The sequence below is a fragment of the Dermochelys coriacea genome, chromosome 3, assembly GCF_009764565.3.
Source record: "Dermochelys coriacea isolate rDerCor1 chromosome 3, rDerCor1.pri.v4, whole genome shotgun sequence".
Lineage (NCBI taxonomy): Eukaryota > Metazoa > Chordata > Testudines > Dermochelyidae > Dermochelys > Dermochelys coriacea.
This window is the reverse complement of record NC_050070.1, coordinates 100505327-100531015: the sequence shown is the minus strand read 5'-3', so window position 1 is coordinate 100531015 and position 25689 is coordinate 100505327. Positions and strand designations below refer to the sequence as shown.

The window sequence follows — 25689 nt, the reverse complement described above, 5'->3', positions numbered from 1 at the left end:
TTGCCAACTCTGTAGTAAAATAAATGTGTTCGGTTATAATGTCCTTTTTAAACATCATGTTTTTAGACAGTGAATCAAAAAGTGCACAATGGAAGCGGCCATTATTATTGTTTTATGACTCTTGTGTTACTCAAATTACAAACATTGAATGACGTGATGTATTTTGGTGTGCGGCTGAACTATGTCAATGGCTTGACTTTTTAATTTGTCTAATTTAAATTCAGAGTTCCCTCTAATCTGGATTATTGGAGAACATTGTTAATGGGCGGTGAGAGGCTCTGGGTGTGTGTGTGTGCATTAGTTAAAGGGCAGCGGGAGGCTCTGGGCATGCATGTTTAGTACCAAACGTAAAGTGAATTATGTGTGGCAACAGAATAAGTTATATGATGCTGTATTTCAAAATGTGTAGAACATTCACTGTGGATAGACCACTTGATGCAATTTTCTTTCCTAAATTCTTCTATTCTGAATCAGTCACTCTTCATGAGATTATATAGTATTTGTATTCTAAAGTGCTTCTGCTTGAAGCAGGGAATCAGAATTCCAATGATATTCTGCATTCACAAGTTTGTGTGAGTTTGTAATGAAATGCTCTGTTAGTATGTTCCTGAAGAATGTCAGCAAGAAGTTGTTGTTGGGATTTTGTTTTTGTAGTGGTTACTATTTGTCAACAAAAGTTTCTGTCTGTGCTTTTAAAAGGTTGGTCCACACACTGAAGTGCTCCTCATGGTGTAACCGTATTTAAGATGGCATTGTTCTTATCTGCCTTCCATCAGAAGGTCTTAGACTGGAACAAGGAAATATCAAGTTAAGGTATACTTCTTTATCATGCTTTACCCTCACTCATCACATTTTCCACTTCCGGTGACAGATTCCACCTTTCTATAAATGTTCTGTACGCACGCGCACACACACCCACCCACCACATTTCTCACCATTGTATTATAATGCCAAACCTTAACTCTGACCACACTGACATCAACATACATTCCAGTTAGGCATCAGTATACCAGTAAACTGTATGATACTGTTTTCTTTTGTAAAATGGGGATAACAACTTAATTTACTTTTGTAAACTGCTTTGAGATCTGTGGATAAAGTATATAACAGCTAATTTTTATTATTGGATGAGTTAGAAGTAAGCTATGAGATGCCAAAATATTATGTAGATTGTTTTTTAAAAAGGGATGCAGAAGCTGTGTGAATTTTTAACTTCTTAAAAATATTTACAATTTTTAGGGGAATGTTTCAAAGTCACCAACTGGTATTCAGACTGTGCTTTTTAAACTTGCCTTATGGCTGTCCCAGATAGAGCTGCTATTAGTTTCATGAATCTGCCTTCTTTTCTTAAATCAAAATGATGCACCACCACTGAAAATCTTAAGCACTAGGTACATCTTAATATACGGTATACCCTGCAGCCCAGGAAATCAGAGAGCAGGATTAAAAAGGGGACAGTAAAGAACCTTCCCTATATCTTGGCTTGGAAGGATTAGATTTTTCTATCGCTAAATGTCTATTTCACCATACACACACAAACTGATGAAAAAATACTTCTATTGATGACAGAAATTTACATATAGGCAAAGTAAGAAAAATGTTGAGAATCTATTAGTCTAAATCTAGTGATTTAGACTTTTCAGTTAGGCTAAAAAGAGACTAGTGAATGAATATTAAAAACGGGTATGAATTGTTGATTTAAGGATATTTACTTTGTCTATTTTGACATATGATGAGGAGCTGTGTTTTAATGGTTTATAAAACTTTAACATTTTGAATCTCAATGTCTACTATCATTAAATAATTATCTGAACAGTCCCATAATTTCATGGAACTATGAATATTTAAAATATAAAAATTAAAAAAGTCTTATAACCCATCAGTTTGTGGAACTGTGGAAATTTAAATAATAAAAATTGATAAAATGCTTAATAAGGAACATCAATTTATCTGTCAAAATTGTGAAAAAGTAAAAATAGAATTCTGCCAAATATCTTTTAAGCTATGTCTACACTAGGAGTGCTTTCTGGTATCACTAAATGTGTATACTATGCTGGCTAAGTGCTGTTAGTGTGGATGCAGCTATACCAACGGAACTGCACTTTTGCTGGTATAACTTGTTCTAGCACAACCCCGGAGCAAAATAAGTTACACTGGCAAAGCTGCATACTAAGGACTTTTTCCAGCACAGCTATGTCAAGGCACAAATCACACCTCTTCACACCCCTGATCTACATAGGTATCCCAGCAAAAGTTTATAATGTAGACTTGGCCTTAGCTGTACCATTGTCTAGAATTTTTTCCAAACTCCTGGGAGTTGACACTCACAACACACTTATTTTTTTTCTATCCTGAACTCTCTTTTGTGACAGTGCTGCCTTCCCTCCTTCCCCACCAACTGAGTCAAATTCTAGTCTTAGATTCGCACTACTTTTTAAACTTTTCATACTGGGGCATGCATTGTACCTATTTGGAAGTTTGTCTCTCCTCTTTTCAAAGGATTGTAAGCCATTGGGCCAATCTAACCAAGAAATAACACTATTATCTGGCAAAATAGCTTTCTCAAAGTCCAGGTTGCAATAAAATATTCATTATAATGTTCTGTGGTTTTAGTTTTTTTTTTTTTTTTCCTCTCCACTTTCACAAATGTCCTCAGAATTAAATCAGCCTGAAATTTCACTGGTGTGTTCTTATGCCATGTTAAGGTTTATTCAGAAGAGTTGAATCAGAAAAGATGTTTTGGAGATAAAGTGCTCAAAAAATGAGGCTCTGACTTTTAGGACATTTTTAAAAATCTATCTTAATTTGCTTTAAGAAAATAAAGTTCCGAGCTTTTAACCTAAAGCAGGGGTGGGGAACCTCCGGCCCGCAGGCCAGATCTTGCCTGCTGCTTCCTTTCGTCCGGCCCGCGGCAAGTCTCCCCACCATGGGCTGAAAGCCCCAAGTCTTGGTGCTCCTCCGCCAGGCTGGAGCCGCGAGTGCCGGCTTGCTCCATGTCTCTGTGGCCCCTATGTGGAGGGGCAATCAGGGAAGCTCTCCGTGATGCCCCTGCCCCCCAGCACTGCATCCGCAGCTCCCATTGGCCGGGAATCATGGCCAATGGGAGCTGCGGGGACAGCGCCTGAGGGTGTGGGCAGTGTGTACCACGTAGAGTCGCCTGGCCCCTCTGCGTAGGGGCTGGACCTCCGGGCTGCTTCCAGGGCACAGCGCAGTGCCAGGGCAGGCAGGGAGCCTACCTTAGCCCTGCTGCGCCGCCCACCGGGAGCCGCCTGAGGTAAGCGCCACCTGGCTGGAGCCAGCACCCTGAAGCTCCTCCCGCACCCCTGCCCCAGGTCAAAACCCCCTCCCAGAGCCTGTACCCCTCCCTTACCCCAATTCCCTGCCAAAACCCTGAGCCCACTCCCGCACTTCAAACCCCTTAGCTCTAGCCTGGAGCCCCCTCCACCCCAAACCTCTCATCCCCGCCCACATCCGGAGCCTGCCCTCCCTCCCGTACTCCAGCCCGGAGCACCCTCCTGCACCCCGAAGCTCTAAGTTATGTCCCCACCCCAGAGCCTAGGGGAAGCCCTGAGTCTCCACGCCCCCCTGCGGAGCTGGAGCCACAAGCAGCTGCTCACCCCACTGCAGGGGAAGTCCCGAGCCTCCGCGCCCCACCCCCCGCATGGGGCTGTGTGTGGCCGCCGATTGATTTTTTTCTGTGGGTCAGTGGCCCCGATAGAAAACAGGTTCCCTACCCCTGCTCTAAAGGACTGATTCTAAAAGCACTAAGTATCATGAGTAATCCTGAGGATGTCCGTGAGATTCTCATGATGTCGACTTGGACTAATAGGCACTCTCCCCAGTAGTAAATGTTTGAAGAAACGGGTGCTAACGCTGTATTGCAGTAATCATAAACAGGCGGGAGCTCTTGAAAATTGAAGCTCAATGCTGAGTTCAGTCTGTACTTTATGGTCTACATTGCTAAAAATATTGCTGCTTCTGACTTTTTTTTGTTCTGCTTTTAAAGCACTGATAGTATATAAATATACATTCTGCTACTGTTTGTACAGTAACTAGCACAGTAGGGCCCCATTCGTGGTTGGTCCTTAGGCTCTACTGTAATAAATATGAGCAACAAAAACAATAAAATGTTTAGAAAACCCAATATATAAGGAAAGGTTAAAAAAATGGGCATGTTTAGTCTTGACAAAAAAGGATTGAGGGGAAACCTGATAATAGTCTTCAGATATGTTAAGGGCTGTTATAAAGGGGGGAGGGATAGCACAGTGGTTTGAGCATTGGCCTGCTAAACCCAGGGTTGTGAGTTCAATCCTTGAGGAGGCCATTTAGGGATCTGGTGCAAAAATTGGGGATTGGTCCTGCTTTGAGCAGGGGGTTGGACTAGATGACCTCCTGAGGTCCCTTCCAACCCTGATACTCTGTGAAAAAGAGGATTGTAATCAGCTGTTCTCCATGGCCACTGATGGTAGGACAAGAAGGAATGGGTTTAATCTGTAGCAAGGGAGTTTTAGGTTAGATATTAGGAAAAACTTTTTTACTAGAAGGGTAGTTACGCTCTGGAATTGGCTTCCAATGGAGATTGTGTAGTCCCCATCACTGAAGATTTTTGAGAACAGGTTGGACAAAACTGTAAGGGATGGTCTAGGTTTACTTGGTTCTGCCTCAGTGCAGAGGGCTGGATTAGATGATCCCTTGAGGTCTCTTCCAGCCCTACATTTCTACGGTGAATAATAATTATGCAGCAAAGAGTCTGCATCTCAGTATCCATGTTCAGTGCTTCTAGCTGGCTCCATAACTCTGCCAGAATAGTGGCAGGCTCTCTATTCTCCCCCTATTACCTTTACCACATTAAAGCATCTGTAAACTAAGGTGTGGTTGTTAAATACTTTGAAGTGTATGTATATAATGAGCATTTGTATAAGTCTAATTTTCAAACATGACCCCCTGTAAAGTGGTGCTATTTAAAATAATGTACAAAACCTGCATTTCCATGCGTATACTGTCATTTGCATGCAAAATGGGTAACCACACATGATACATGTTCAGACCCTTTTTATAGCTGCAGTTAATGACAATCGATTTGGCATCTTGGCCTGTTTTGGTAGAACCTGATTAAAAATGCTCTTATAGTATGGGCCATTGGCAGTTTTCCATTTTTAAGTATTTTACTTTTTTATTATTGTTTGGCTCTTAAGGCAAGTATCTTCTGCATTCTATTTTATCTTTCAAGTTTTTAGAGGCTTTTTTTGGTCCTACTCTTCACAAGGAAACAAGAAGTGTGACAGGAAGGTGTGATTTTTAATTTACACCAGAGTTCTCAGCAAATAATGACTTTTCACACCCTGTTATTGCTGCTTAGCCTGGGGGAGGAGTTGTATGGCTACTGTTGTCATATCAAATTAAATCCACTCTTGTAATTCAGAAAGACAATCCTTTTTTATTTAACCCTTTTCAGTTTCTGAAGCATATTGATCTGAGATGGGTTAACTTTAAATTATTCTAATTATTTAAAAACTAATGTCGGGGGAAGAGAAAATTATTATTGAAGCATGTAAATGCCTATTCTCAAGTGTGGTACATTTTTTTGCCCTCCTACAGTGTGACAAGTTGTGGCTCTCATCCTGCAATGAGCTTTACATGGGCAGACCCTGGTGCCCACATGGAGTTCATTGCAGGATCAGGGCCTTATGTATGTCTGCATTGTAAGAAAATGTTGGGTCTAGTCTGTCTAATGTTCCCTGGAAGGAAAATGGTTAGCCCACCCCAAAAAGTTCTCTTGGGTCAGCTAATGTTTTCACCTCTCTGACTACTTAGCAACTAATTCTCTAGCTCTTTGAGATTTGCCATGGCATTCAGTGAGTGCTTGACTTCCATGCAGCAGAGACAAATTGCATCAATTTAGTATTTAAAAAAATAAAAAAAAACACTCATGAGTTTTCAGAATAGCAACCGTGTTAGTCTGTATCCGCAAAAAGAACAGGAGAACTTGTGGCACCTTAGAGACTATCAAATTTATTTGAGCAGAAGCTTTTGTGAGCTACAGCATCTGATGAAGTGAGCTGTAGTTCATGAAAGCTTATGCTCAAGTAAATTCGTTAGTCTCTAAGGTGCCACAAGTACTCCTTTTCTTTTCACTCATGACAATGTCTCTCTAGAACTTTAATTGTAAAGGAGTCATAAAGGTGGGAAGGCAATTTCTCTGTACAAGCACATCAGATCTTTGCAATGCAGTTGTTCATTTAATTTAATTTATTTACTTACTTAAAGTTACTGCCAACTCAGCATCTTAAAACCAAATTAAGAGCAGATAACTATTTTTATTGATTTATTTAAAGAATCTTATTTCAAGCTATTATGGAGGGAGGGATTGTAATATTTAAGGCATTTCGGTTGATGGCCCTTAATCTGTCTAGGTCTTTCCTTATATATAAAAAAAACAAAAAACAGTGCAAACTCCTAGTGATCTTTTGGTGAAAGAAGTGACTTACAATGGTGTGGTTTATCTTGGTTTCAAATACGTAGATCAGAGCAGACAAGTCCTTTAGAGAAGGACTATATGGCACATGGAATATAAAAATACTTGGGTACAGCAAGGAGGCTGTCTAAGGATTCAATTCTGGATGGTACTGAGTTCCCTCAGTCCCATCAAATAGGAGTTGAAGGAACTGAGCCCCTCCTAGAATGGGCCCTTCTGTTTGCTCTAATATCATTAAAAAGAAAAGGAGTACTTGTGGCACCTTAGAGACTAACAAATTTATTAGAGCATAAGCTTTCGTGAGCTACAGCTCACTTCATCGGATGCATTTAATATCATCTAATATCATTATGATCCATGTGACATGCATTTCCTACCAATAGTTTAAGCCTGAGAGAGAATGTGTGAATGGAGAACAACAAAAGTAGTCTGCCCCCCCCCCCCCCGGATTTTCGGGAGGCTTTTATTGCCCTTAATTGTTTGTAATCAAGATTTAAGTATTCACTTGACTAACCGCTTGGTGGTGGAGAGAGGGTTAATGTGCTTGATTTACTAGAAACATATATGTGACAGACTTTATCTGATCTGTTTTTTTTTTTTCAGTAAAATGTCAGCCATTTCCTGATGAGCATGGTGGTGGTGAATTTCACACCTTTCTCTTCTTTGTGTGGAAACCTGGGAGTTAATGGTACAGGATCAGGTAGCATTCTGTGTAATAAAGAATGAGGTTTTTTGTTAGACGAACAGAGAGAAACCAGGGAGGAAGAGAAGGGGAGGGGAAGAAAGAAGGAATGGGAAAAATTGGCTGCTTGAAATAGGTATCACTTTAGCAGGTAAATAGCAGCTTTATTTCTCAATACATGTTTTTACTTGGAGCATGTAACACTGTCTCAGAAAGGTTGAGCATTCTGTAGTCTTGGGAAACTGACTCAGGAGTGGAGCATAAAAATAAAACATTCCTTTATTTTCATTCTACAGTGGAATTTTACTATTGCAGCACCTGAAGATGGAAAGTTGGTCAGTTGATGAAGTCTGCAACTGGTTGGTGCAGAGAAATTTAGGAGAATTAGTCCCTAAGTTTCGTGGTAAGTCTTTTTTGTTAAATGTATATTTCCTGCCTCTCTCTTGAAAAAAGTATAGTCTGTTTGTTTTTTAATTGCCACCTTCTAATTTCTTGTTTATGGGTATTTTTGTATTTAATTGCCATTGGGTAACTTCAGCTTTTAACAGAATTTATTAGGGAGAGAACTGGCTCAGACCTGATAAATCAAAATGAGGCTGTAAATTTATTATGAATAGTCTGGAAGAACTGCTATGAGAGGGACTGAAAACCTATAAACATGTACACCTTCTAGAAACAAAATTGGGTTTATTAGCATTTGTTTAGGGCCTTTTTATATTTAATACCTGTGTTTGTAGTGATACAACTTTGATATGTAAAAGTTTGTTTTATGTGTGAATATATATGTTCTGTACAAAGGATTGAGAGAGACTGGCATTCAAACATGCTGTGCAATCTCTAAAATGTTTTCCCTCATTAACAAAATACCAGTATATTGTAAATAAGCCTGCCTTAACATATTGAAGTATCCAGTTCGCCGATTGCTTTGTGTCTAAGGCACAGAATTTTGTTACAAGAAGACATCAAACCACTAATTTGTAAAATAAGTTAAAATTCTTGCCCAGCTTTTTGGAAGGGATAGTGGCCAAAACAAATGATTTCATGTTACAGTTGATGTAGAAGAACTAACCATGTTTGCCTTTGAGAATCACCTACCTTGTAACATATTGTTGTATTAGGTATTCAGAATCTTATTACACAGTAATATGTAAGGATATTTTTCTCTTCAATTTTTAGAGGAAGAAGTGAGCGGAGCAGCTCTTTTGGCTCTTAATGATCGTATGGTACAGCAGCTGGTGAAGAAAATTGGGCACCAAGCAGTACTAATGGATCTGATTAATAAATACCAGCAACAGAATAATGGACTAGAATCTTTTACTTATAGTTGTGAAATAACTCCTCCAAAGTCACCAGAAGCAAACAGTGGGTGAGTCTGTCTATGCATGAAACAAAATATTATTCTGTTTAAGTATGGCTGTAATCTTCCCTCAGTGTTTTCATGCTGAGATTCATTAGCACCATAGCTAATATGTTATATAGTTAAGTTATATAACTTCTGTACAATTTGAATCCCAGCTGAAATGTTTAATTTAATACTTTGTGGGTTTAGACATGATATAAACATTGCTGCACAAGTTGTTATAGGTGGGGCTGATTGCCCTTACAAGACTTTGTATTCAGTTGCTTATAACTTTGCCAGACTGTAACCATTTTAGCTGAAACATTCCATGCTAGACGTCTGACTCAGGCTTAATTTCTAACCCCCACTCCCACCCCCCCAACCTTCCAAAACAATTCAGACATTCCAGAGTATGAGGCTATGGAGAAATGTTTTGTCACGTTAAAAAGTTCTGGGGACTTGTCCCTGTTAAAAATATGTGGGACCTTTTCTTCTAAATGCTCTCACTCATAGTTTGGAGAGGGGACTTGAAATTTGGCAGGGGGGCAGGGCAGCCTTTGTGTAAGGGATGGGCCTTTTACCATTCTGGGAAAACCCACCCAAATTTGGCCGGGTTATAAGCCTTTGAAAAATCTCAGTTCACAAATGCTCAATAGAGACATTTTAGAAGATTGTACCTGCCGAATTTCCCAAAGATTCTGACTGCACTGGGCATGTTCCTGCCCAGGGTTCAGCTGGAATTTCCCTGCAATTGCAGCTCTGTGCTGGGCCAGGTTCATCTGTGAGTATCTAAACAGAGAGCACAGTTGGCAAAGCCTGTCTCTCCTGTGCTTTCAATGAGCCTTCAGCTGGGGAGCCTGGAGGAGGAAGCTGCCTAATTCGAATGCAGGGGGGACAAGAGCCAGACCTATGGAAGGGGGCAGAGAAAATAGATTAGGACAAGGTGGTGCAGGAAGACTGGGATTCGGACCTGGGGGGTGGCAGAGTCTTGGACTTGAGGCTGGTAGGGGAAGGAGAGGGAAAATGGGGTAGGGGCTCAGACTGGGATGGGGGGGCGGCGGGGGCAGGGAGGTGCTGGGATTTCCTGGCTTTTAGAGGTGGTTTAATTATGCTGGTGGAAGAACTCTCTCCTGCTGGCATAGAGCAGCTATATGGGAGACTTTGCAGCGGTACAGCTGTGCCGCTGTAAGGTCTCTAGTGTAGACAAAGCCTAAGTGAGGAGAATGGGATTCAGAGGATGAGACAGGACGGGGACAGGGACAGGTTGGAGGAGATCGAGCAGAACAGGTCACTCTTTAGCATGCTTGGAAAAGTCTGTGACCCCTAGAGAACACTCCTCTCCAGAGCCTGGAATGGAACTCAAGAATTCCTGAGTGTGTCTGTTCCTCTGGTGTCAGCAAATATCTATGAACCCCCCTAGCAAAGTGTCCAATCCCTGTCTATTGGTGGTCCAGACAGAACACGGTACTTTTAATTTGGCCCCCTTGTGTGCATCCATTATGATACTGTTTTTAATTACATGATCACATACTATCCACCCCCCTCCCCCCCCGTGCCTCATTCAGTGCACCGGCTCTGGGGATGATTCAGGGTTGTGTAGCCAAGGATGATGATGTCTGTAGAATCCCTGCTTCATTTGTTGCAGAAGTTGGAAGGTATGTAATGACTGAGGCAGAGAAAGGATGGTCTTGAAGTTAAGGCAGTTGAACGCTGCCCTGGAAAATTGGATTCTATCCCTGCCTCTACCTCAGAGCTCCTATGTGATATTGGTGAAGGCCATTAAATCAAACTTTTCACAGGTTCGCCACCTAATTGTGTCAGGTTTCAGAGTAGCAGCCGTGTTGGTCTGTATTCGCAAAAAGAAAAGGAGTACTTGTGGCACCTTAGAGACTAACAAATTTAGTAGAGCATAAGCTTTCGTGAGCTACAGCTCACTTTATCGGATGCATTTGGTGGAAAAAACAGAGGGGAGATTGATATACACACACACACACACAGAACATGAAACAATGGGTTTATCATACACACTGTAAGGAGAGCGATCACTTAAGATAAGCCATCACCAGCCATCCTCTTCCCCCCCCTGCTGCTGGTGATGGCTTATCTTAAGTGATCACTCTCCTTACAGTGTGTATGATAAACCCATTGTTTCATGTTCTCTGTGTGTGTGTGTATATCAATCTCCCCTCTGTTTTTTCCACCAAATGCATCCGATGAAGTGAGCTGTAGCTCACGAAAGCTTATGCTCTACTAAATTTGTTAGTCTCTAAGGTGCCACAAGTACTCCTTTTCTTTTTGCGAATACAGACTAACACGGCTGCTACTCTGAAACCTGTCATTATGCAAGGCACTGAATTTAGCCGTATAGGGTGGAAATCTGTCAACTTCATGAAAAAACTCGTACAGATACAGACAGACATAATCTTCCTCTCCAAATGCAAACAGATGGACATCATACCGAAAGGACTGAAGGTAAAAAATCCATTACAATCTACATACCACACAGACTATGCTGACAGCTTGTGCCACACACTCTCAAAGAAACTGCGGAACCACCTGATCAACATCCTCTACAGCAAACAGGGAAAGATTAAGAATGAGCTCTCAAAACTGGATACTCTCATAAAGAACCAACCTTCCACACAAACTTCCTCATGGCTGGACTTTACAAAAACTAGACAAGCCATTTACAACACACACTTTGCTTCTGTACAAAAGAAAAAGGACACTAAGCTATCTAAACTACTACATGCCACAAGGGACCACAACAGTGGTTCCCGTAACCCACCCAGCAATATTGTTAATCTATCCAACTATACTCTTAGCCCAGCAGAAGAATCTGTCCTATCTCGGGGCCTCTCCTTTTGCCCCTCCACCCCCACGAACATGATACAGTTCTGTGGTGACCTAGAATCCTATTTTCGACATCTCTGACTCAAGGAATATTTCCAACACACCTCTGACCAACATATTAACCCACAGAGACCTTCCTACCAACACTACAAAAAGGAGGATTCTGGGTGGACTCCTCCTGAAGGTCAAAACAGCAGCCTGGACTTCTACATAGAGTGCTTCCGCCGACGTGCACGAGCTGAAATTGTGGAAAAGCAACATCGCTTGCCCCATAACCTCAGCCATGCAGAACACAGTGCCATCCACAGCCTCAGAAACAACTCTGACATCATAATGAAAAAGGCTGACAAAGGAGGTGCTGTCGTCGTCATGAATAGGTCGGAGTATGAACAAGAGGCTACTAGGCAGCTCCCCAACACCACTTTCTACAAGCCATTACCCTCTGATCCCACTGAGAGTTACCAAAAGAAACTACAGCATTTGCTCAAGAAACTCCCTGAAAAAGCACAAGAACAAATCCGCACAGACACACCCCTAGGACCCCAACCTGGGGTATTCTATCTGCTACCCAAGATCCATAAAGCTGGAAATCCTGGACGCCCCATCATCTCAGGCATTGGCACCCTGACAGCAGGATTGTCTGGCTATGTAGACTCCCTCCTCAGGCCCTACGTTACCAGCACTCCCAGCTATCTTCGAGACGCCACTGACTTCCTGAGGAAACTACAGTCCATTGGTGATCTTCCTAAAAACACCATCCTAGCCACTATGGATGTAGAAGCCCTCTACACCAACATTACACACAAAGATTGGCTACAAGCCGTCAGGAACAGTATCCCTGATAATGTCACGGCTAACCTGGTGGCTGAACTTTGTGACTTTGTCCTCACCCATAACTATTTCACATTTGGGGACAATGTATACCTTCAAGTCAGCGGCACTGCGATGGGTACCCGCATGGCCCCACAGTATGCCAACATTTTTATGGCTGACTTAGAACAACACTTCCTCAGCTCTCGTCTCCTAATGCCCCTACTCTACTTGCGCTACATTGATGACATCTTCATAATCTTGATGGAAAAGAAGCCCTTGAGGAATTCCACCATGATTTCAACAATTTCCATCCCACCATCAACCTCAGCTTGGACCAGTCCACACAAGAGATCCACTTCCTGGACACTACGGTGCTAATAAGCGATGGTCGCATAAACACCACCCTATATCGGAAACCTACTGACCGCTATTCCTACCTACATGCTTCTAGCTTTCATCCAGATCATACCACACGATCCATTGTCTACAGCCAAGCTCTACGATATAACCGCATTTGCTCCAACCCCTCAGACAGAGACAAACACCTACAAGATCTCTATCATGCATTCCTACAACTACAATACCCACCTGCTGAAGTGAAGAAACAGATTGACAGAGCCAGAAGAGTACCCAGAAGTCACCTACTCCAGGACAGGCCCAACAAAGAAAATAACAGAACGCCACTAGCCATCACCTTCAGCCCCCAACTAAAACCTCTCCAACGCATCATCAAGGATCTACAACCTATCCTGAAGGACGACCCATCACTCTCACAGATCTTGGGAGACAGACCAGTCCTTGCTTACAGACAGCCCCCCAGTCTGAAGCATACACTCACCAGCAACCACACACCACACAACAGAACCACCAACCCAGGAACCTATCCTTGTAACAAAGCCCATTGTCAACTCTGTCCACATATCTATTCAGGGGACACCATCATAGGGCCTAATCAAATCAGCCACACTATCAGAGGCTCGGTCACCTGCGCATCTACCAATGTGATATATGCCATCATGTGCCAGCAATGCCCCTCTGCCATGTACATTGGTCAAACTGGACAGTCTCTACGTAAAAGAATGAATGGACACAAATCAGATGTCAAGAATTATAACATTAAAAAACCAGTTGGAGAACACTTCAATCTCTCTGGTCACTCTATTACAGACCTAAGAGTGGCTATCCTTCAACAAAAAAGCTTCAAAAACAGACTCCAACGAGAGACTGCTGAATTGGAATTAATTTGCAAACTGGATACAATTAACTTAGGCTTGAATAGAGACTGGGAATGGATGAGTCATTACCCAAAGTAAAACTATTTCCCCATGTTATTTCTCCCCCCCACCCCCCATTGTTCCTCAGATATTCTTGTTAACTGCTGGAAATAGCCTACCTTGCTTGTCACCATGAAAGGTTTTCCTCCTTTCCCCCCCTGCTGCTGGTAATGGCTTATCTTAAGTGATCACTCTCCTTACAGTGTGTATGATAAACCCATTGTTTCATGTTCTCTGTGTGTGTATATCAATCTCCCCTCTGTTTTTTCCACTGAATGCATCCGATGAAGTGAGCTGTAGCTCACGAAAGCTTATACTTTAATAAATTTTAGTCTCTAAGGTGCCAGAAGTACTCCTTTTCTTTTCACCTAATTGTGTGTGCCTCTTTTTCTGGGCGTGTGACTCGAGCCTCTAACCTAAACTTAATTTCCCCAATACTAATTTCTCCCTACTGTTACTCACACCTTTCTGTCAACTATCTGTAATGGGCCACTCTCTTACCACTTCAAAAGTTATTTCTCCTCCCTTGGTATCCTGCTGTTAATTGATTTAACTGATTAGATTGACCTCACACATGATAAAGCAACCCCCATCCTTTCATGCATTTATACCTGCTCCTGTATTTTCACTCCATGCATCCAATGAAGTGGGTTCTAGCCCATGAAAGCTTATGCCCAAACAAATTTGTTAGTCTCTAAGGTGCCACAAGTACTCCTCTTGTTTTTGCTGATACAGACTAACAGGGCTACCACTCTGAAACCTGACACCTGCAACTGACATCAATGGGAGCTGTGATTTGTATGCATTACGTTCTACATAATGCTAAGTATTCTGAAAATTGGGTCCTAGGCATCTCAGATTGGGCACCCAGAACTAGTGGATACTTTTGACTTAAATTTCTATGTGCTTCGGTTCCCCAGAGGATAATAAAATGGGTATAATAATTCTCCCTCATCTCACAGGTGTGTTTTGAAAATAAATTAATTAATGTTTGTGAAGCACTCACACTGTAGTGATGAGCACCAAAGCCCATGAGAAAACGAATACTGTCTTCATCGCAGGATTTAAATAGTATGCATTAAATAAAGCCTGGAGTCTCACTTTCAGCAATGTGGGGAAAATAAAATATTGAATAGTTGCTCAATAAGTGACCACCATCCATTCTGTGCACTCAATGAGGCAGAGTCCTGTGGAAAAAATAGTATGTGATGATATAATCAATGATTGTTTCATAAATGTGTACACACAAGGGGGCTGAATAGAGGTTCCACAGCCAATCTTAATTTTGGAATTTCCCACTTCATGAATGCTTGACTTTGCAACCTTAATAATTTCCTTTTAACATAGTTTTGTGTGTGTAATAAATATGTATGTTGCACAAATTTTTTTAGGAATCCTTTGTTTGACTTTGTTTCATGCTTTAGAAACCAGAATTTGTGCTAACCGTGATTTTGGAGCACTGTAATACATTTTTTTACTTTTAACATTGTTAATAGTTTTGCTGCAAGCCACCTTTTGACATAGAGAATCAGATTATTTGTGGAAAAAGCAGAAATGCACAGATCTATAATATAATATAATGTAATATAATATATACAGTCACACAAAAAGGATTCATTTTTTTCACTGCTCACTTGCTGACACTAGACCAGATTACAGAGCCCTTAATTGCATGTAGGCTCCAACCTGGCTTGCTTTTCACAGAATTCCATGGCAAAGCATCTGCCACACTGTAAGAAATATGTCCATCATCCTTTCTTCTGCCTCCATTCCTTCTTACATGAATGCCTTTCTTAATGTTCACTTAATGGTGCTTTCTTGGCCTATCACTCCTTAAGTTCTCTTCCTTCCTGTTGTTTGCTGTCTTTTGGTTGTCAGGTGAGAGACAATGATTTCTAACAGCAGGGATTTTGTACAAAGTCAGCTTGGCTCCTGCTTATAAAATGAAAACTGCATTAGTTGGCAGCGTACTGTGGGCACCTAAATGAATAGTGACTGTATAAAAATACTAAGGGTAGAGGTGATGAACTTGAACAGAAATACTGTGTATCTGAAACACATCTTGTGAAGTTTGCATCAGTATCTGGAACCGGGCTTAAAGCCTTGGGCTCCACAACTCAATCGCTAATTGTAAGGTCAGAGTGTACCTGCATGCGCACTAGCACCAGAGGAACTGTTTGCATGGTGTCTCCATAGCTACATATGGATGCACATTTCATACATCAGTTATCTGTAGACTAACTGCTCCCAAGTTCAGTTGGGAGCCTGAAGCCACATTGAGAACATGTCTGGTTGCTCTGACTTAAGTGAGTGGTTTGGAAAAAATGACTAGGGAAAATGAAGAGGCCCACTGGAAAGGAAATCTGCACTCAAACATGACTGTTATTGAGGTAACTTGTCAGCAACGGGTCACCATGCACCAGTTGTATTAGTATGTCCACTACTGTGGATGGAACAGTGATTTTGAACGCCACTTCAGAAAGTGTTCTTCAGACTTAAAAGATGCTGCAGAGATGGCATGGAAATAGAAGTCTTCAAGATCTATATTATAAATGGCTGGAACACTTCTATGTTGCAACTGGCGGTAGGTCCAAACTTCCCTAATATTCAGGTTCAAGGAAATCTCAAGAACACTTTCTCCAACAATGCTGGAAATGATATATTTACAGATGTTTCAGTGTCTCAGTGGTCTCAATGAGAGCTTCTTATTTACTGTTCTTAGCAGAAGGTCCAGTATGATGTAGGCTAGAACAGAATCTGTTGGTTTTTTTGGCAGAATGAAGCAAGGTCCTACCTACACTCAACTTGATGTCGTTTTTCTTTAGGTAATATGGTAACTTTTCCCATAATTTTGGAATTGATCGGATGCAGTAGTTAAATGTTCATGTTTGCAATGGGGCAAACCCTACTGATTTCAATGAAAATTGACCTGTGGAAGCCCTTGCATCTACTTAGCAGAGTTATCTACTTCAGTTAGGTCTGTAATTATCCAAAGATCAAAGAACTGGTTGATGGCAGCCATTAACACCTTCCCATGCTGAAGGACTTCTCCTCCCCCAGGTAGAAAGAAAAGAAACAATGTGGGGGGCACGGATTGCAATGTCATGGGTGCAAAATGGGGGTGAGAGGAATGGGTGGAGAATGGGGGACACACAGAACCCCTGGCACAGCAGGGGTTTCAGGGAGGCCCTGAAAATACAAGGAGTGCCTGATATGTGCAATGAGCTCAGCCTACAGAAGCCGTGAAGCGGACAGCCCTCTAAGGCCTTGTCTACACTGCCACTTTACAGCGCGGAAACTTTCTCGCTCAGGGGTGGGAAAAAACACCCGCCCTGAGCACTGCAAGTTTCAGCGCTGTAAAATGGCAGTGTAGACAGTGCACTAGCTCTGGTAGTTACTCCCCTCGTGGGGGTGGTGTTTTTAGAGTTCTGGGAGAGCTCTCTCCCTGTGCTGGTGCCACCACTACACAGCCATGTGAAAGAGCTGCTGCAGCAGCGCTTGAACGTTGGTAGTGAAGACATACCCCTAGTTTAATAGAGCCTGCCTTACAACACTCTGCAAGTCTCTTGTATTGTATTGTCTCATGTGTTGTAATGGTGAACTGTTTCCTGTATGTTAGAAGACATCAGACACTAAATATAGCAGAAAAAATAATCAAGAAGCTGCTGTATCTATGAAACTTCAAAAATATAGTGATTTGCTTCTCAGTAATTATGAGTAGTGATTAGAACATCTCTTAGCAATATTACTTTAGTTTTTTCTTTTAAGTTGGCTGGATCTAATGATTAATTTAATTCATCACCCACTTCAGACACATCAGCGTCACTTACGGACTATTCAACTTGTTAACGTTTTGCCTTTTCTATTTTTGCAGCAGGTATTTTGGAATCTTAGAATATATCTCTTTGTACAAGCTTTGCAAAGTGTACAACTCACCAATGAAATTCCTTCTCTTCCAGCACCATGGGCATCCAGGTGTTCAGTCCTTTTAGTCCTACGGAGCAGACAGGTTATATCTCTCCAACTGAAAAGTATGATGGTGGATTAATTGACCGAAGAGTGCTAAAGCAGAAGTGAGTTTAAAGTGCACTTGCTAATTCTACTTATGTTCTGAAAATAGCATTACATTTCTGTTTTGCTAATGAGACTATGAAGTTATTCCACATTGCTAGGAAGTCCTATATACTCCATCAGAAAAGTGAACTAGTCTGTTCCTAAATCTTGAAGTACAAATTAGGGATGTAAATAGAGTTTTAAAAAAGTAACCATTTAAATTATTAAAATTGAATCAGTTAAACATTTGAACCATTAACAAGTTCAAACATAGGTGTGGGAACTAAGGGTGTGGGGGGTGCTGCAGCACCCTCACGTTTTACATGGATTCTAGCTGCTGGCCCTGCACCCGGGGTCCTGGCTGTGGCTGCCAGCCCTCCGCTTGGGGTCCTGGCTGCCAGCCCTGCTCCCAGACCTGGAGAAGGGTAAGGAGGCTGAGGCTGGGGCCACAGCTAGGGGCGGGTGTGGGGCTGGGAACGGAGCTCCAGGCACGGGGCGGGCAGCCGGGACCCCAGGTGCAGAGTGGCAGTGGAGCCCTGCATAAAATGGGGGGTGCTGTAATGCGCCCTGAACCCCTAGTTCCTGCACCTATGACATCAGTGCCATAGCAATGGCAACAATGCCGAACCTAGTTCCATATACACTATGAAATGGTATTGCTGTGGCATTTTTGATGTGCACATTAAGCATTTAAATGTTAACTGAATACATTAGCGGTAAGACTGATGCGTATCAGTTAACTGGTTAACATTTTACATCCCTAGTACAAATCTGTCTTCATAGATACAGTTGTAATTCTCAGATAAACAAGCAGGAATTGGAACACGCTTATCTAAGGGCAGGCCTGAGTCCTGGTTCAAAAGTGAAGCGGTTGGGTTAGAATTTTTTTTTTGACTTTTCTTATTTGTCAGTCTCTTATGAAGAGCCAAAGGGAGGAACTGATCGGTGGGACCCACTGGTGGGCGGAAGGCGCTGGGGGGAGGGAGAGAAGCTGATCGGCGGGGCCTGCTGGTGGGCGGAAGGCGCTGGGGGGAGGGAGAGGAGCTGATTGGCGGGGCCCACTGGTTGGTGCTGAGCACTCACTATTTTTTTTTCTTGTGGGTGCTCCGGGGCTGGATGTTGGTTTTCAGTGTAGACCAGCCCAGAATGTGAACCTTGAGCCTTCAAGCCAAATACTCAGCCCTTTTATTCACTTCAAGCATAGGAGCCATCCAGACTATCCAACCAGTTTTTCTAGTCCCTTAATGAAAATTCCTAGAACAGAGTACAGCTACACAACAAATGAAAGTGTGATTATAGTGTGGGTAGACATGTCCATGCTAGCTTTAATCTAACCAGTGCAAGTAACAATAGTAGTACACACACAGCATTGGAGGCTTCAGCACAGGGTAGCAACTCAAGTATGTACTCAGAGTCCCGGATGGGTTTGTACTGGGGCAGCCAGCCTGAACTGCAGTCCATGCTGCCGCACCGCCACTTCTATTGTTACTTGCACTAGCCAAATTAAAGCTAGTATAGGTATACCTACCCATGTTATAATCACACTTCCATCTGCTGTGTAGGTGTGCTTCTACATCCTGTTTGACACCTTGGCAACTGGCAAGCAGCCAGCGTAACCTCCTCAGGCCTATGTACATTAAACTTCACCTCTATTAACAAAAAAACAACCAAACTACCTGGGAGGGAAGAGGCGGCATGAGAGCGGGGCCTCGGGGGGGAAGTCGAGTGGCCCCCCTGGCAAATCAGAAAGTTGGCACCTCTGGTTAGGGGTGTAAAAATCCACACCCCAGAGAAACGTAGCTATACTGACCTAGCTCCCAGGGGAGACGGTACTTGGTTGATGGAAGAATTCTTCCACTGACCCAGTTACTGCCTCTCAGGGAGGTTGATTAATTACAGTAATGTGAGGACCTTTTCTGTCACTGTACTGAGTGTCTACACTGAAAAGCTACAATGGCATTGCAGGTGTGTCACTTTAGTGTTTTATGTGTAGGAACAGCTTCAGGGAGAGGTTATAGCTGGTGTTGCTGTGGGTTTGACTGCTGAGGTGATGGTTATTGAATTTTTAAACATAGATTGCAGGTTTAAGAAAAACCTGTTTTGAATACTGATTTCACAGTTCAACATAATGTTAGTCTGATGGTACTGCCAATGTTTATGGGGGTGCTTCTTAGTGGTTTTTCTTTTGTTCATCTTCCAGAATTGGTTCATTTTTCCTGTTTTTATGTATTTGGAGTGTTTAAATTCTGTACACCTTTCTCTTGTATATGTTTTCCCCTTACTCATGGAAACTGCTTCATTCGCACTAGTGTAGTAGTAATATATTGAAAGAGAAAAGAGTCTTTGGGGTTGTCTACACAGGAATTTAGGTCAATATAGTTAAACCGCTGTTGTTACACTGGTCGAAATACAGCATTTTAAATTCACATTCTACCTTACCCTGATATAACTTCTCTATATAGACAAGCCCCAACAACCACCTTCAAAATATGCTTCTTGATATTACAAAGAGATTGAGGGAGACTCTGTCTAGCTCTGATAGTTTAAACTCAAAAATAACAGTTAACTTGTTGTAACAAAAACATAATTTATTTTACCCCGTTTCTTCCTCTATTGAAGAGTCATCAAAGTGCATTATGCATCCAACTGATTAGATCAGAGGACACTATGGTTAAATTATTTTTTAGAGATGGGATAAGAGCAAAAAAGTGTGGAGTATCCAAGGTCTTAAAGTTTTCTTGTGTAAAAATTTGTTGAAGTGGTAGCAATGCTCTTCTGTGAGAACACCCACTTAGAATACACAAAATGCTCCCATGAACACTTTTCATACCTGCTTTTCTATCTAAGTACTAGCTCCTGCACAGCTCAAAGCAGTATGAGATGGTCTTGTTGCTGAGACAGCAACTGTCGTCGTTTCCTATAGTTACCTGAGACAGCTGTGTGAGAGCCCACATTTTTATTGGCATATGTTCTACATGCAGTGTCTGAAGTCATGCATGCCAAATGATATACAAACCAGATCCCCTTCTCATGAAGTTCCAACTGTTTTCCTTTAGGAACGGCATCCTGATAAAAGATTGATTCTTATATGAGAATAAATCTTTATATATAAATAAAAAGGTGTTCCATAGCTTTTTTTTGTGAGATGTTGCATAATGGACTTTCTGTCCAAATGCCTTGGAGTGAAATACTCGGCTGGGGGACAGATTTGTGTGCACTAGCAGGATACCACATCACATTTCAAATCCTGCCTGACACACTAATTGAGTGGCTGTGAAAGTGTGAGGAATTTTTAGATCAACAATCTTACCTCTTATGTGGTAAGTATACAGCTAATAGCTTGTCCTATTGAAAGTAGTTTCACAAGTGTGCTTTTGGTTGAAGATGTTTGTCTTCTTCTGTCAGACTCAGATCTTGCTCTTTAATTCCCCATTATCTGTATGTAGATAGACTATCCTAAAAGAGTAACACTATCTGAAATTAATTTATATGCATGCTGGAAAAACAAGGGGAAAACTCTTGATCTGAAACATTGTTCCTGTAAATTTTCTGCTGGACTGTTTGTCAGATCTTTATATACATTGAGAGCTTATCTGAATAGACTTCTAATTCCTTAACATTGATACCACTGGCCTTCAGAACTATTTATAATACATGTGATAATCTAATTATTTTTCTAATTTGTTAGATTTGCAGCCTTACCTTTTGCATGATTGTTTACAGCATTTCCAACTCTTCCTGTTTTTGTGGGGATTTTTTCCCCCTTAAAGCCTCAGCTCATTGGAGTCAGTGGTCTATATGAGAATTTCTACCCCCCCCCCCATCCCCCTTTATCTGAAAGCTTCTGGCTCTTGCAATTGCAGGGGAAATCTTGAAAATGTGAATTCTAGAGGCTTAAAAAACAGAAGACAAATACCATCCCACCCCCAAGTTGTTGTTTTAAAAATCATGGAAATTTCAAACAGACAAAAAATACCTCTGTGATTTTGGGGGGGACTGACTCATGATTTTTGAATGCTTGGAGTTGATAGTATTATATTTACCACTCTGATGCGGTCAGCCTGGGGTTTCTTTATGTTGGTGCTTATTGCTCTAACTCCCCTTTTTCTAACAAAAATAAACTGAATCTTCCAAACAGCCAAGAGCAGTGGTCCCCAAGCTTTTTACCTTGCACCCCACACTTATCCCTGTTTGCGCCTCCACCTCCCAGGGCCAGGAGCGGGACCACAGCTGTGGGAGGGAGGACATGGACAGAGGTAAGGAGGCCGAGGCTGGGGCCATAGCTGTGGGAGGGGGCAAGAGCAGAGCTGAGGCCAGCAGCTGGTGCCCTGGGGCGCAGGGCCTGGAGCGGAACTGGGTAGCACTCCCACCCCACTCCTCGTGGGAGCAGGCCCAGGTGCTTGCAGTTCCACCCCCGAGCATTCCTCCATGTCCCACAGATTAGGGACTTGTGGCATAGAGGAAACATTAACTATGTAATGTAGTAATTCCACAAAAATTACTGTAAATAATGAGACTTACAAAAAGAAAAGGAGTACTTGTGGCACCTTAGAGACTAACAAATTTATTTGAGCATAAGCTTTCGTGAGCTACAGCTCACTTCATCGGATGCATTTGGTGGAAAATACAGTGGGGAGATTTATATACACACACAGACAGAGAACATGAAGCTTATGCTCAAATAAATTTTAGTCTCTAAGGTGCCACAAGTACTCCTTTTCTTTTTGCGAATACAGACTAAGACAGCTGCTACTCTGAAATGAGACTTACAGAAACCCAAAATATATTTGTAAAAGTACTTCTGTTCCAATAAGCTAGATTTCTCTCTCTCTCTCATACACGCACACATGTGTTAGCTCTCTCTCCCTCTCCTGTAAAATGGCCTGATTTAGATGGCAGTTCAGCCAGTCTTACTCCTGAGGAAAATTCTTCTCTCCCGAGCCTTCAGCCGCTGCTTCTGCAGCACTCAAGCAAATTCCAAGCACAAACTCCCGAGAATGTAACAAACAAAACGCAATCTTGATTGCCTCCAAAGTGAAGTTGGCTGTGTCAAGGATCAGCCATGTTAGAAACTGGCTTTAAAGCATGGGTGTCATCTGATTAGTTTTGCCTGTAGTTTCACGGACTGTTTTTTTAGCTAGTAATTGTAAAATGTGATGATAGTTCTACAAAACTTAACTGAAATTTAATTTTTTTATTTCTGCAATGGTTCCCTCTCCCAACAGTAAGTGAGAGGTTTTCTGAGGGCAGATCTACACTACAGCCCAAGTTGATGCAACTTCCATCGCTTGGGGGTATGAAAAAGCCCCCCGAGTGATGCAAGTTTCATGCTGTCCACAGCGGTACTATGTCAGTAGGAGACGCTCTCCCGCCGACATAGTTTCTGCTTCTTGCTGAGGTGGAGTAATTATGTCAACAGGAGAGTGCTCTCCTGTCAGCATAGCACATCTTCACCAGGCGTGCTACAGCGAGGCAGCTGCACTGATGTAGTGCTCTAGTGTAGACTTGCCCTGAGTCTCACACTGTTACTGATATCAGCTCTTCCTGTTTCTACATTCAAGAAGAGCTACAATGGGCCAGTGAAGTTAAGTGGAGAAAACATCAGGCAAAATATAGCAATAAATAAATAAGATGTAGATAAGGCTCATCCAACAGCAAGTGGACCAGAATCTTTCTCTCCTACCCACCTGAAACACTAACATGCCCTTCCCCCCCAACCATCACCACCAAGCTGCAGTCTCCATCCTAACCTTTCTGACTATTATTCCATCCTCATTAGTATGTTGAGAATGTGTTGAGTGCAGTGCTGAAGTTTTCTGAGGTCCCACCCTTTGGGACAATTGACTCATTTTAAAATAAATGTTAATGGAAATAATGTTGTTTATATTGTGGCCGTGCCCGGGCCCAGAGGTTCTATCGCTATTGGGAAGGGGGAGAGGGGGCTTTGTTGGATGCTATACAAACACATAGACACGTCTTGCCCTGAGGAGTTTACAATCAAAGATCCTGTTCCTGCAATGAGCTCTGTCTGACCAAGCTCAACCAGCTCTACTTGGAGGGCCACAGTGGGGCTCTGTGTAGCTGCAGGGAGCTGTGTGTTTGGGGTTCATTGCCTAATCAGAGAAAATTGAGAAAAATTAAGAAATTTAAATTAAGAAAAGGGGTGTAACAAACCCGTGGAGGGAATGAAGCAAGGAAGCCCAGAAACAACATTGAGAGGAACCTATGTTACATAGCCTAGTTATGTGCACAGCTAGTTGGCTTTCAGCCAGCAAAATCTTATTTAACTTATCTAAACAAACAAAATACATATTGGAAACTGTTCTTCTTTACTCAGATGCCCAGAGGCTTTAATGGTTATTATTACCAATGTGTATAATATTTTATCCTGTTTCTTGGCTTCTGCTGCACATTGCACAGATGTCTTGATTGAACTATCTGCACTGATGCCAAGTGTTTTTTTTTTTTTTTATGATCAGTTTCAGCTAACTCAGGAACATGCCTTTGTGCGAAGTACACCATATATTTTGCTGTTGGAGGCTTTTCTGCTGTGTTAATTATGTGCTCAACCATACAATCCAGCCTAAAACCATCCTTGGATAACCAAGGTGACGCCACAGGGGTGCAAACGCCATAGGTTTTCTTTCAATGAGACAAAATGTTCCCCATGACATTGGGACTGTAATTTTTGTTCAGTTAGTGGAGACAGAACAGCTCAGTCCATAATGACCTTACTTTATGGTATTATGTTCCCAGGAGATGTACTGTGTGGAACACCCTGAGAATACTATGCAGCCAAAGAGAATTACAGTGTAGACTAATTACAGTTATAGCATTTGCTTCACATGACTTCCAAGCATAGCAGAGAGAACGTAAAATAAAATGGGAATTTACAAAAATGGCTTGATTTAAAAACTAGTAAATAGGCTTTATTATACCAATGGGATGCCTTTTTCTGAAGTAAGGTGAGACTTACAAGTCCATTGTCAGGTGTGGTAACCTGGTCTGTGTCCCAAGATCTTGCAGGTATGAGAGAGACTTTGGGGGACACTATATTGCCCTTGGTGTTAAACTTCCATTTGTAATAGTTTTCTCCTTGTGTGAGGCCTAGACGAAACACACAAGTTGCACTGGTTTAACTAAAAGTGTGATGTTACATGGACACAACTTTGGGCTGGTCTTCACTATGTGAAGATCATAGATTCATAGATCTTAAGGTCAGAAGGGACCATTATGATCATCTAGTCTGACCTCCTGCACAATGCAGGCCACAGAATCTCACCCACCCACTCCTACGAAAAACCTCACCTATGTCTGAGCTATTGAAGTCCTCAAATCATGGTTTAAAGACTTCAAGGAGCAGAGAATTCCCCAGCAAGTGACCCGTGCCCCATGCTACAGAGGAAGGTGAAAAATCTCCAGGGCCTCTTCCAATCTGCCCTGGAGGAAAATTCCTTCCCAGCCCCAAATATGGTGATCAGCTGAACCCTGAGCATATGGGCAAGATTCACCAGCCAGATACCCAGGAAAGAATTCTCTATAGTAACTCAGATCCCACCCCATCTAACTTCCCACCAAGGCCATTGGGCCTATTTACCATGAATATTTAAAGATCAATTAATTGCCAAAATCATGTTATCCCATTATACCATCCTCTCCATAAATTTATCGAGTTTAATCTTAAAGCCAGATGTCTTTTGCCCCCACTGCTTCCCTTGGAAGGCTATTCCACAACTTCACTCCTCTGATGGTTAGAAACCTTCGTCTGATTTCAAGTCTAAACTTCCCGATGGCCAGTTTATATCCATTTGTTCTTGTGTCCACATTGATACTGAGCTTAAATAATTCCTCTCCGTCTCCTATATTTATCCACTACACTCCATATGCCCCAGGCTGGAGCAGATAGGAGGTAAAGGAACTCCTGAGCCTGTGTGGAGAAGAGGCTGTGCAGGCACAGCTAAGGACAAGCTGTAGAAATGTGGACATCTATGAGCAGATAGCACGGGGGATGCAGGAGAAGGGGTATGACAGGGACCAGAAGCAGTGCTGCGTGAAAGTGAAGTAACTGCAGCAGTGAAGTAACGGTCAGTCTGGTACTGAGCCGCAGGCCTGCCGGTTTTAGGGAGAGCTGCATGCCTTGACAGAGACTATACCACTGCCCTGTACGCCACTGTGGATACTTCGGAGGAGCCTGAGTCAC

The 25689-nt window shown here is 42.2% G+C and overlaps 1 protein-coding gene across 7 annotated transcripts in view; it reads left to right on the top strand.

Annotated features, from left to right (window-relative positions):
- Positions 1–25689, top strand: part of SAMD3 (sterile alpha motif domain containing 3) — a 102172-nt gene that overhangs the window by 18082 nt on the left and 58401 nt on the right. For 3 of the 7 annotated variants that reach the window (XM_038396766.2, XM_043510938.1, XM_043510936.1), the window contains exons 2-4: positions 7454–7560; positions 8334–8523; positions 17396–17509. In XM_038396766.2, the coding sequence (XP_038252694.1) occupies positions 7482–7560; positions 8334–8523; positions 17396–17509 (383 nt within the window). In that variant the 5' untranslated portion in view covers positions 7454–7481. Of the gene's footprint in view, positions 1–699; positions 814–7078; positions 7176–7453; positions 7561–8333; positions 8524–17395; positions 17510–25689 lie in introns of all 7 variants that reach the window. The other 4 variants (XM_038396767.2, XM_038396762.2, XM_038396763.2 and 1 more) reach the window with 4 other exon arrangements.